The sequence below is a fragment of the Aotus nancymaae genome, unplaced genomic scaffold, assembly GCF_030222135.1.
Source record: "Aotus nancymaae isolate 86718 unplaced genomic scaffold, 86718_ANA_hifiasm-v0.15.2.pri h1tg000014l, whole genome shotgun sequence".
NCBI lineage: Eukaryota > Metazoa > Chordata > Mammalia > Primates > Aotidae > Aotus > Aotus nancymaae.
In genome coordinates this window covers 121,339,483-121,352,490 of record NW_026988425.1, presented here as the reverse complement: position 1 = coordinate 121,352,490, position 13,008 = coordinate 121,339,483, and the positions used below count along the sequence as shown (strand labels likewise).

The 13,008-nt window shown below is 42.6% G+C and overlaps 1 protein-coding gene across 5 annotated transcripts in view; it reads left to right on the top strand.

Moving 5' to 3' along the window:
• FANCI (FA complementation group I) overlaps positions 1-13,008 on the top strand; it is a 72,311-nt gene that overhangs the window by 50,952 nt on the left and 8,351 nt on the right. For all 5 annotated transcript variants that reach the window (XM_012463867.3, XM_012463863.3, XM_012463866.3 and 2 more), the window contains exons 23-33: positions 741-905; positions 1,804-1,983; positions 5,340-5,506; positions 5,833-5,918; positions 6,861-6,977; positions 9,405-9,456; positions 10,639-10,766; positions 10,865-10,933; positions 11,109-11,202; positions 11,517-11,704; positions 12,929-12,982. In XM_012463867.3, coding sequence (XP_012319290.2) covers positions 741-905; positions 1,804-1,983; positions 5,340-5,506; positions 5,833-5,918; positions 6,861-6,977; positions 9,405-9,456; positions 10,639-10,766; positions 10,865-10,933; positions 11,109-11,202; positions 11,517-11,704; positions 12,929-12,982 — 1,300 coding nt within the window. The remainder of the gene's footprint in view (positions 1-740; positions 906-1,803; positions 1,984-5,339; positions 5,507-5,832; positions 5,919-6,860; positions 6,978-9,404; positions 9,457-10,638; positions 10,767-10,864; positions 10,934-11,108; positions 11,203-11,516; positions 11,705-12,928; positions 12,983-13,008) is intronic.

The following is a 13,008-nucleotide window of genomic DNA, read 5'->3' as shown; positions in this document are numbered from 1 at the left end:
ACAGACCACAGACTATGACACTATCTCTTAGATGAACACCTAGTCTAAGACTAAACTGTGTTCTTTCCACTAGAGAGCACTCGAGTGCATGCTTACCAGGCCTAGGAAATGAAAGCCTCCAGCAGGCTTTCACCTCCTCAGAATTTCCCAGACCCTGAATTCAAGAATTCCTAATGATAACATGAAAATTTTGATTGGTGGTAGTATTGGACTTTCATACTCTGCAGGGACTGGTATAAATAAGGGAGGGGAGGCTGGGCACAGTGGCTCATGCGCCTGTAATTCCAGCACTTTGGGATGCCAAGGTGGGATCACTTAAGGTCAGGAGTTCAAGACCAGCCTGGCCAACATAGTGAACCCCCTCTCTACTAATAATATAAAAATTAGCTGGGTGGTAGTGGCGGGGACCTGTAATTCCAGCTACTTGGGAGGCTGAGGCAGGAGAATCGCTCAAGCCTGGGAGGCGGAGGTTGTGGTGAGCCAAGGTCACACCACTGCACTCCAGTCTGAGCGACAGAGTGAGGCCTGTCTCAAAAAATAAAAAAAATAAGGGAGGGGAAACAAAACCCAGATAGATTGGTGTGACCTAGGAGTATTGTATTAATGAAGTTCCATTCATTTATAATGTTATGTCTAAAATATGGCATTTACAGAAACATTGTGATTTCCTTATCACATGTAAAAGTAAACCACAGTATTCTGATGTTTGTCCTTAGTGGTCTCTGTTTTGTTTTTCACAGTAAGAATAAGCTTGAGGACGTTCTGAGCTTATTTATGTGTTACAAAAAACTCTCTGACATCCTTAATGAAAAAGCTGGTAAAGGCAAAACAAAAATGGCCAGCAAGACAAATGATAGTTTTTTGTCCATGAAATGTGTGTCCGGTCTTCTCACTGCTCTGTTCAGGTAGGTTCTGCTGGTGTTCTTAACGACACCCACTCCCTGAGGATAGGATGCCTGCCTAAGTGCACTCATTTCACCTAGTTTGGACTATTTACAGTAAGAACTAAGTCAGAAGGTTTTAATTTACTTGAAATGAAAGCTGGACAATCCTGTGTAGGTACTTTATATAGGTACCTTGGGTCGTTAAAGGAAAAATGAGAAACAGTGGTCTAATAAATGAAAAGACAGGGATGAATTCCAACAGGGTGTTTTAAGAAAATCTATGTTAAGTAGCTTATACAAAATAACATTTTAAAAAGCAGGGGGCAGGCGCGGTGGCTCACACCTGTAATCCAAGTACTTTGGGAGACTAAGGCTGGTGGATCACCTGAGGTCAAAAGTTTGAGACCAGCCATGACCAATATGGTGAGACTTTGTTTCTACTAAAAATACAAAATTAGTGGGGCGTGGTAGCACATGCCTGTAATCTCAGCTACTTGGGAGGCTGAGGGAGGAGAATTGCTTGAACCTGGGAGGCGGAGGTTGCAGTGAGCTGCTATCATGACATTGCACTCCAGCCTGGGCAACAAGAGCAAAACTCCGTCTCAAAAAAATAAATAAATAAGAAATAAAAAGTTAGGGGGTGACCGAATTAAAAATACAAAGGGACAACAAAAAAACCCTAAAAGACTAAGACTGACGTTTACATTTTATCAAAGTAAAGGATTTGGGGAGGGGGAGAAAACGAGGAACAACTAAGAGTAATGATTATAAAAAGGCAGCCATAGCTGTGACTGTAGCTTGGGCTGCCTAGAGAGTCTGCCATTCAGAGCTTATTGGCAGGCTCTGTTGGGTGTGCAAAAGCTTAATTCCGTATCCCAATAGCAGTAAGGAATCTTTTTTTTTTTCTCTCTCTCTCTAGGGATAGTATCCAAAGCCACCAAGAAAGCCTTTCTGTTCTCAGGTCCAACAATGAGTTTATGCGCTATGCAGTAAATGTAGCTCTGCAGAAAGTGCAGCAGCTAAAGGAAACAGGGCATATGAGTGGCCCTGATGGCCAAAACCCAGACAAGATTTTTCAGAACCTCTGTGACATAACTCGGTAAGCCACTCCCACCCCTTAGAAGCCTATTCCACTTGGCTATGTTTTCTCCAGAGAACAAGTTGGGAATGGAGGATGAAGGTAGTTTGAAGTTGGACATATTTTAAGAGTGAAAGAATACAAAAAATTAGCCAGGCGTGATGGCGGGCGCTTGTAATCCCAGCTGCTTCGGAGACTGAGGCAGGAGAATCGCTTGAACCCAGGAGATGGAGGTCGCAGTGAGCTCAGTTCCCACCACTGCACTCCAACCTGGGTGACAGAGCAAGACTCTACCTTAGGCTGGGCGCGGTTGCTCATGCCTGTAATCCCAGCACTTTGGGATGCCAAGGCAGACGGATCACCTGAGCTCAGGAGTTCGAGGCCAACCTGACCAAACCGCATCTCTACTAAAAATACAAAATCAGCTGTGTGTTGTGGCACATGCCTTAATTCCAGCTACTCGGGAGGCTGAGGCAGGAGAATCACTTGAACCCTGGAGGTGGAGGTTGCAGTGAGCTGAGGTCGCACCACTGCACTCCAACCTGGGGGGGCGAGCAAAACTCCTTCTAATAAAACAAAAACAACAAAAAAAGTCTGACTCAAAAAAAAAAAGTGAAAGAAAATGCAGTAATTGACATAGGATCTTTTTCTAGTCCTGCCTTCCCCTGGCCCCCTGCCTTTTGTTGTTTGTTTGTTTGTTTGTTTTGAGACAGAGTCTCGCTCTGTTGCCCAGGCTGGAATGCTGCGGTGCCATCTCGGATCACTGCAATCTCTGCCTCCCAGGTTCAAGCAATCCTTCCACTGCAGCTTCCTGAGAAGCTGGGACTACAGGTGCGCTCCACCGTGCCCAACTAATTTTTACATTCTAATTTAATTTAACTTACATTTAGTAGAGACAGGGTTTTACCATGTTGGACAGGCTAATCTCAAACTCTTGACTTCAAGTGATCAACACACCTCAGCCTCCCAAAGTGCTGGGATAACAGGTGTGAGCTAATGTACTTGGCCCTTATTTTTTAAAAATTTTCTGTAGAGATGGGATTTCACCATGTTGCCAAGGCTGGTCTTGAACTCCTGGGCTCAAGCAATATGCCTGCCTCAGCCTCCCAAAGTGCTGGGATTACAGAGGCCTTTTTTTTTTTTTTTTTTTTTTTTTTTTTCGTTTAAAGAGATGGGGTTTGTTATGTTGCCCAGGCTGGCCTTGAACTCTTGGGTTCACTAGGGCTTCTAGTCTTGCTTTGATATGGATTGTTAGTCACATATAAAATGTTGTTCTATTGTCAGAGAAAAAAAGGGATATTACATCATGGTTAAGTGATTCAAAATACTTAGAGCAAAAACTGATGAAACTGAAGGAAAGATAGACAAATCCTTAATTATAATCAACCCTCTCCCCATAGTCAAAAAAAACAGTAGATAGAATATCTACTGGAAGGAGGTAGAAGATGTGAACAACACTGTCACTCAGCTTGATTTAATTATCACGCGCAGAACACTCCACAGCAGCTTCAAAATACACAGTATTTTTATGTGCACATGGTGTATTCACCAAGATGAACCATATTTTAGACCATAAAAACTCAGCAAATTAAAAAAGTAGAAATAATTATGTTCTCTGACCACAACAGAATTAAACAAGAGAGCAGTACCAGAAAGATATCTAGATAATCCCCATATAATTGGAAATTAAATGCACTTTAAAATAGCCTATAGTCAAAAAGTCCTAAGGGAAATTAGAAAATATCCCGAACAGAAACAGGCAACATGTCAAAACATGTGATCCAGCCAAAGCACTATGGAGGAAATTAGAGCAGTTAGTGATTTAAAAATCTCAAATCTCTCATATAAACTTCCACATTAAGAAAACAGAAAAAGAGCAGATTATAATGAAAGTAGTTAGAAGGAAGGAAACAGACAAAAGCATAATTATGAGGAAAGAGAAAGTTAAAATAGAAAACAAAAAAAGAAAGCTAGTTCTTTGAGAAGGTCAATAAATTTAATGAACTTTAGTCAGACTAATCAGGAAAAGAGAAAACACATTACAGATAGCAGAAATGAGGAAGAGGGGACATCACTACTGATCCTACAGATGCTAAAAAATTGATAATAGAATATTAACAGTTTTATGCCAATAAACTTTAATGGATAGGTTTCTTGAAAGCTCACTCAACAAAAAATAGGCAACCTGGCCGGGTGCGGTGGCTCACGCCTATAATCCCAGCACTTTGGGAGGCCGAGGCAGGTGGATCATGAGGTCAAGAGATCGAGACCATCCTGGTCAACAAAGTGAAACTCCGTCTCTACTAAAAAATACAAAAATTAGCTGGACATGCTGGCGCAGTCCTGTAGTCCCAGCTACTCAGGAGGCTGAGGCAAGAGAATTGCTTGAACCCAGGAAGCGGAGGTTGCGGTGAGCCAAGATCACGCCATTGCACTCCAGCCTGGGTAACAAGAGCAAAATTCTGTCTCAAAAAAAAAAAAAAAGGCAACCTGGCCGGGTGTGGTGGCTTACATCTGTAATCCCAGCACTTTGGGAGGCTAAAGTGGGTGGATCACCTGAGGTCAGGAGTTTGAGACCAGCCTGGCCAACATGGTGAAACCCCGACTCCACTAAAATAATACAGAAATTAACCAGGCATGGTGATACGTGTCCCAGCTACTCGGGAATCTGAGGCAGGAGGATCACTTGAACCTGGGAGATGTGAGGTTGCAGTGAGCTGAGATCACGCCACTGCACTCCAGCCTGGGTGACAGAGTGAGACTCCATCTTGAAAAAAAAAAAAAAGGCAACCTGAGTAATCTTATTTCTATTCAAAGAAATTGAATTTGTGGTTCAAACTTTTTTTTACAAAACTTCAGACCTAGGTCTATTCAGTGGTCAGTTCTACCACATATTTAAGGAAGAAGTAATGTGAATTCTGTGTAAATTCTTCCAGAAAATAAAAAAGGAGAGAACATATTCCAACTCATATAATTAATGAGGCCAGCATTACCCTATTACGTAACCAGACCCAACCATTACAAAGAAACTGCACAGCAATATCCCTCATGAATATAGAGTCTGCTGTGTTAAAGGCAGACTCAGAAGGCTATATACTGAATGATAACCATTTTTGTATAGTATTTTGTAGAAAGTAAAACCATAGGGACAGAAATTAGATCTGTAGTTGCTTGGAAATGGGAGAAGAGAATTGACTTTCTGAGCACAAGGGAACTTTCAGAGTGATAGAAATATCTTGACTGTGAGGAGATTACACAACCACGTACGTTGTTTTTAAACTCTAGAACTGTTCACCTACAGGGTATGAATTTTACTGTATGTAATTTTATCTCAGTGAACTTGTCTTTAAAAACAAAACCACTTTCCCCTGCTTCAGGGTCTTGCTTTGGAGATACACTTCAATTCCTACTTCAGTGGAAGAGTCGGGAAAGAAAGAGAAAGGAAAGAGCATCTCACTGCTGTGCTTGGAGGGTTTACAGAAAATATTCAGTGCCGTGCAGCAGTTCTATCAGCCCAAGATTCAGCAGTTTCTCAGAGCTCTGGGTAAGCATTGGAGTATCAGTAAATTGGCTTGATTTGGGTTCTCCTGAACTCAGCCCCTTAATTCCATTTGTTAACCTACGAAGACATTTGAGAACAGTCCTAGTGTTGCTAAGGAGTGACATCTAGTGGATTCAAGATTGGCACATAGTGGATTACATTCAGCCGCAAACAGTGACTGGAAAATGGAATATAGTGTTAAGAAATCACAAAATTTTAGAAATACATTTAAGTTTGCCTTTAGATTTTTTTTTGGCTAATATTTTAGCTGTTAAAAGGCCTAAAAGCATTTTATATCAAAGAAGACAGAGTTTGTTTTCCATTCCTAGATGTCACAGATAAGGAAGGAGAAGAGAGAGAAGATGCAGACGTCAGTGTCACTCAGAGAACAGCATTCCAGATCCGGCAGTTTCAGGTGAGAAGCCTCATGAAGCTGCTGTACTGGCCGGAGGGGCCTTGCAAGGGAACTGTTAGTAGGGGCAGCTGGAAGAATGGGCAGACGGTGAGCAAGTAGGAGAGAATTTTTTCCTTGGGTCATCCAAGCAACAGGACATATAGCTCTCAGAATGGAAGATAATGTATTTCAAAGGACCCTAGTGAGGATGTATATTTAGCCACCCCAACCTGCAAAACTCATTACCTCCAAGGACCACTGTTGGAATTGATACAGACAGAAAGGAGCCTTCAAGGTATACATAGAGTCTATGTTTTTGTTTTTGAGTCTGTGGTATAATTTGACTTGGTCTGATAGACTGCATAAAGACTGGACAATAAAGCTTATTAGTTTCTAACCCATTGTTGTCAAAATAGCAGGATGTTCTATCACAGGACTTTTTCATTTAACAAGTAATTTTGAAGTCCCTACCATTTGCCAGAAACAGTTCTAGGTGCTGGGGATATAGCAGGAACAAAAGAGACAAAATATTCCTATCCTTCTGGAGCTTTCATTATAGTAGAAAGACACTGACAAATAAATAATCAAATACATGTTACTTCAGGTAACAGGGAAGGTATATAAGGAATGCTGGGTTTGGTGCCTGGTCTAAGCCTGAGAACGACGGATAGGCTCCAGGGAGGTGTGAGCCACCAGAAATTGGGTACATAGTTCCTTATATATGTTTAGCATGGGCTTGGAACAGAAAGAGTCAGTTTTCAGGAAAATTCTCAGAGAGGTTTATGGTCAAAAACAGCTTAGGAAACTGCTGCTCAATCTAGGCTTATTTTCAGATTTTATCCTCTTAGAATTTTGGTAGCTTTGAATTCTTTGTGTCCCAATCTAAGGAGTCTCTGACTAGATGCCTCTCTTCCTGGTAGGAACGTGTCTCATAATGTTGCTGTGTGTGCCTTCCTTTCTCAGAGGTCCTTGTTGAATTTGCTCAGCGGCCAGGAGGAAGATTTTAATAGCAAAGAAGCCGTCTTGCTAGTCACTGTTCTCACCAGCTTGTCCAAGCTCCTGGACCCCTCCTCTCCTCAGGTACTGGCACCCCTCACTTAACTCTTGTAGCTTTCCTCAGGCGGCAAGGCCTGTGGCGTCATAAAAGTATCTCTCTCAATGTCCTTTTGAAGTTGAGCTTATTTTACATAATATATTTAATTATATACCTGAGTTAATATAAGACCTATAAGATGCATTCTTTCCTACGTAATGTGTCTACCACAGCATACATATATGCAGCCATACAGGGCAAGAACATACTGGTTTGGTTTTGTTTATTCAGGGTAGACAGAAACACCACAGAAAGAATCCTGTGTTGATATTTGGTGCCTTCAACCTTCTTAAACCTGAGTTCTTTGCCACTCTTGGTGTTTCCCCTTCTTTTCTAAGAAGAAGGTTGGTTAATGGTGGAGAAGGCAGTTGCCTTTCTCAGCACAATCACCTAGTACTGACTTAGGAGGGAATTCAACAGAAGAGGATTAATTCAGAAAGTGTAACTATAGTGCCAAAGCAGAAACGTCTTTGCAGAGAAATGTGTAAGTGTGCACACGTAGGTGTGGAGTTGTGCACCCACGTGAGCATTCACACGCAGAAGAGTAAGACAAGAGCCACGTGTTAGGGTTCTGTTCCATCCAGGAGTAATTTTCCTGTAGGATGATAGAGAACCTTCAGGAGCCCAGGCCTGTGTGCTCCTACCACGTCTGCTTCCTGGGCTTGAGAAAGACAGTGAGGCCCAGGTGTACTCCTCTTTACGTGAGCCCTTGCCTCAGAAGACTGCAGCCTGGGAGTGCTACAGTGTTTGGGCACTAGAAAGCTGACCTGCTTCCTATTGTCCTACTTCCAGCTGTGCCCAAACAAAGTCCCTTTTGTGACTCACTTCATCCATTTCCAAACAGCTCACCCCCACTTTGCTTTCAGCATCATCCTTTCATACTGCTATTTTTGCTGCAAAGAGGAAAGGACTGGGAAAGAAATGGACAATTGGGGCAGGGGGAAATTTGAGGGAAAAATAAATGGATTTGGAAAAGCTAAAATATATAGGAAAATTTAAAAATTGTTCTTTTTTAAACTTTTAGGTTTTTAAACTTTTTACCACCCACCCCTTCTCCCTTAACTTCAGGTAGTCTCTTTAAAATTTTTTAAATTTAGGTCGGGCGCGGTGGCTCATGCCTGTAATCCCCAGCACTTTGGGAGGCTGAGGCAGGTGGATCACGAGGTCAGGAGATCAAGACTATCCTGGCCAACATGGTGAAACCCCTCCTCTACTAAAAATACAAAAATTAGCTGGGTGTGGTGGCGGATGCCTGTAATCCCAGCTACTTGGGAGGCTGAGGCTGGAGAATTGCTTAAACCTGGGAGGTGGAGGTTGCAGTGAGCTGAGGTGGCACCACTGCACTCCAGCCTGGTGACAGAACAAGACTCTGTCTCAAAAAAAATTAAAAATTAAAAATATTTAAGAACAAAGAAAAAAATAAATAAATTTAAATTTAATTTTGAATGGGTAATAAAGTTCTCTGATGTGAAAACCATAGATTATCAAGAGATTTATGTTGAATGGTCTCCCCATCCATGTCCTCCATCTGTTCAGTTCCTTCTCTCCCCAAATAAGTAAACACCTTTAGTTTTTTATGTCCTTCAAGTTTCTTTATTCCTCCCCAAGTAAATACAGATTTTTATTCCCAGTCCTACCCCTCTTCACACAAAAACTTGTTCTGCATCCTGCTTATTTCATTGAACACGATATTCTGAAGATATTTTAATATCAGTTTGTAGAGAGCTTTCAGTTAGCCTCTTAACTTACCTTTTTCCTCAACACATCAAAACTGCATTCTTGATAGTGATTTGCACTGAAGTATAACTGCATTTCAGTGCTTTTATAGCTGAAAGCCTATTCCAGAGAACTGCAGAAGCAGAAAGTTGACTGTGTCTGGTGATGCAGACCCCTGCTATCTGAAGACCTTAAGTCTCCTGCACTTAGCTAAGAATATTCTGTCTGGTTTCTTGCCTCTTTTATTTCTCTTTTTTCTGCCCCTTCTCTGTTCTAACCACCTTTGTTCTTTTGGCTTCTAAATGCTAACTCTACTGTTCCCAGAGCCAGGATTCTTTCCCACACCTTTCTGATAACCTGATATCCTCAATTGGAACGTGTGGGGACATGGGAAGGAAAGAGGGAGCTTTTGCCCTAGACCACCGTGGTAGAAGTGAAGGAAGTTCAGGTATGAGGACCTCAAAACTTTTGGCCCTCAGTAAGGACATAGACATTGAGAATTAAATTGTATGTTATTCTCATAATTCTCGGAATTTTTGACTTATTTTTATGCCCTTCATCATATATTACCCCTTGAGATCCAAGAACGTGTTTTGGCAACTGATTGACTTAGACATGGAAAGGTCTAGAACTCTTCTGATAACACCTAGGCCTATCTCTCGCCTGGTTCTTTAACATCTGAATGATCTCTAATTTAGTTTTTGCAGATGTTATCCTGGACATCGAAGATTTGCAAGGAAAACAGCCGGGGTGAGTTTCCTGCCATGTTTTCCTAAAGGCTTTATATAAAATCACGATCCTCCAATGGCATTTAGGAAAGAAAAGATGTTCCCCGTTCACTACACATTCATCAGAGTGGCCAAAATGAAACAGACACCTAATACCAGTTGTAAGTGTTGGCAAGAATGTAGAGTAGTTGGCTCTGTCATTCACTGGGGGTGGAGGCATAAATTTGTATAACCACTCTGGAAAACTGTTATCTAACTACTAAAATTAAACATATGCCTATGACCCAGCAATCCAATCACAACAGAAAAATATGGAAGAATTCTCTTAGCAGCACTATTTTATCTTATGTTTTATTTTTTATTTTTTTGAGATGGAGTCTTGCTCTGTCGCCAGGCTGGAGTGCAGTGGCGCAATCTCAGCTCACTGCAACCTCCGCCTCCTGGGTTCAAGCGATTCTTCCACCTCAGCCTCCCAAGTAGCTGGGACCACAGGCGCATGCCACCATGCCCAGCTAGTTTTTGTATTTTTAGTAGAGATAGGATTTCACCATGTTGGCCAGGATGGTCTCGATCTCTTGACCTCGTGATCCTCCTGCTTCGACCCCCCAAAGTGCTGGGATTACAGGCATGAGCCACCGTGCCCGGCCAGCAGCACTATTTTAATAGGTTAAAAACAAACCTAAGTGTTCATCAGCATTAGAAAGGATAAAAGACTTATGATATATTCACACAGTGGAATCCTATACAGCAAATGAGCAGGGGCAAACTACACAGACACACAACTTGGAGAGGATCTCACAAACATACTGTAAAACAAAAGAAGCCAGGCGCAAAAAGGGGTACTTACTTTAGAATTCCATTAGGCGAGGTTCAGAATTGGACAGAAGTCAGGATAGCAGTTTCCTTGGTGGGGCAAGTTAGGAGGGAGTCCCTAGAATACTTGTAATATACTTGATCTGGATGCTAGTTGCACGGTGATCATGACTGACGACGGGAGATGTCTGTCTCTTTGGGCACACGATGAAGAGGCGTCATTGCAGACTAGCTGCTTGGCTGTAGTGTGTGTAACACTAGGATGTTGTGCCTGGGATGTGACAAGCTACCTGTTTTGGTTAGGCACCCCACCCCCACCCCCGTACACGTGCCTGAGGGACCTGACTGGATTCTAACTTACCTTTTAATTTGCTTTTCTTCCTGTTCCTAGAGGATGCCTTGTTTTGCAAGAGCTTGATGAACTTGCTCTTCAGCCTGCATGTTTTGTATAAGAGCCCTGTCACTCTGCTGCGTGACTTGTCCCAGGATATCCACGGGCACCTGGGAGATATAGACCAGGTACTAGAGTGAGCCTTCAGTACAATACCCTGTGTGGGGATGGAGCTCAAGGGAACCACCTAACTGTCATTACGTCTCACCTCTCTTTTCTTCCCTAGGACATAGAGGTGGAGAAAACAAACCACTTTGCCATAGTGAATTTGAGAATGGCTGCCCCCACCGTCTGTGTAAGTGCTGCACCTGAGCCACGGGGAGCAGCTCTGTCATTTCTTCCATTGTGCTCCATGTGAAGTGGCCTGTGTCCTGAGGCCTGTTACCCACCTGTAGGTGGCCAAGTGGCCACGGTTATTATATTATCCCACAGCTGTGTAGTGGATCACAGCAGACACTCTTGTCTTTCAGTTACTTGTTCTGAGTCAGGCAGAGAAGGTCCTAGAAGAAGTGGACTGGCTAATCACCAAGCTTAAGGGACAAGTGAGCCAGGAAACCTTATCAGGTAAGATAACTTCAACTGGGATTCCAGGAATTGACATGAACAAGGTCAACCAAAAATCAAATTGGGCCGGTGCATAAACATGGAGCCCCTGGACTAAATTTCTTACTTGCTTTTGAGCTAGACTTTTTCGTATGTGGTGAAAGAAGTAGAAGATCGTATGGCTTATCACAGCACGATTATTGATTCACTCTGCATATCGAATGTTCATTTTTCCGTAATGATGTTCTAGTTGGTGGTAATCAATTTCTAAATCTCCTTTACTCTTAACTGGAAATGAAGTTGGGTTTGAATGTGCCAATTTTATTTCCCTTCAGAAGAGGCCTCTTCTCAGGCAGTCCTATCAAATCATCCTGTGGAGAAGGCCATCATCATGCAGCTGGGAACTCTGCTTACATTTTTCCACGAGCTGGTGCAGACAGCTCTGCCATCAGGCAGCTGTGTGGACACCTTGTTAAAGGACTTGTGCAAAATGTACATCACACTTACCGCACTTGTCAGATATGTGAGTATTTGAGAAGCAGATTCGCCCCCACCATTCTACCACAGGGAGCCAGGAGATCTGGCTGGGGCAGCAGGTCATGGTTTCATTTTTATTTTGGTCAGAAGGTGGCAGGCATCTCCACAGGCCAGGGAAAAACAGTTTATAATTCTAAATCTGCTTTTGGGCCAGGCGCGGTGGCATACACCTGTAATCCCAGCACTTTGGGAGGCCGAAGTGGGCAGATCACTTGAGGTCAGGAGTTCAAACCAGCCTGGCCAACATGGTGAAACCCCATCTCTACTAAAAAAAAAAATAGCTGGGTGTGGTGGCGGGTGCCTGTAATCCCAGTTACTCAGGAGGCTGAGGCAGGAGAATTGCTTGAAGGCAGAAGAATTGCTTGAACCCAGGAGGTGGAGGTTAAGTAAGCTGAGATCGTGCCACTGCAGTCCCGCCTGGGTAACAGAGGAAGACTCTGTCTCACAAAAAGTAAATCTGCTTTTGGAGGCCCTTAATTCCTTGGCATGTATATGGCACCTGATTGAGAATGAATGCCTCTTTCAAATGCCTTCCAAGGTTTAATCTAAACTATAACTTGAATTAAATCTGAGCCCATATTGCATAGAAATTATACCATTTCTAACCAGTCTGGACACTAAAGAGATATTTATTCCTTTTTTTCATTCCTTTCGCATGTAGGTGTTAAATATCTTATAGATCAAGTACTAAGGTGGGGAAGAAAATAATTTTTTATAAAAAGACAAGGCATACCCTGCTCTTACTGTTTATGTTTCTAGCAATGATCCATATTAAATACTTAGAAAGGCACAGATAACCCAAGAAAGATGTGAACCGTCTCTTCTCACAGGAGTGTGGCTCTCAGAATGTGCAGCTCTAGCTACATGTGGCTCACCTGCTGTAGTGGAAATACTGAGAGCCTCTTCTCTTTATTGGCATCTTTAAAAGGAACAACAGCCAAGTTGTTGGTTTTTGACATGCAGGGACTTACCAGCGTGAGGAGATTTTAAAGAAATGAGAAAGTTAGAAACAAACCCTTCATTACCTATTGTCTGGGAAGCTTAGGAGCTTTGGAGGAGAGGAAGAAGCAACCCTTGTGTCTCAGCTTCTCTGTGAATTTTTCTTTTCCCTCTCCTGTCAGAACGATGAGTCACACTCCATCAGCTCACTGCAGCAGGACTTGTAGTTTCATAGGGTAGTCTGCTAAATCCAGGAATCTTTTTTTTTTAGTATCTCCAGGTGTGTCGGAGCTCTGGAGGAATTCCAAAAAATATGGAAAAGCTGGTGAGTTGAGAATGCCTTTCCTAGGA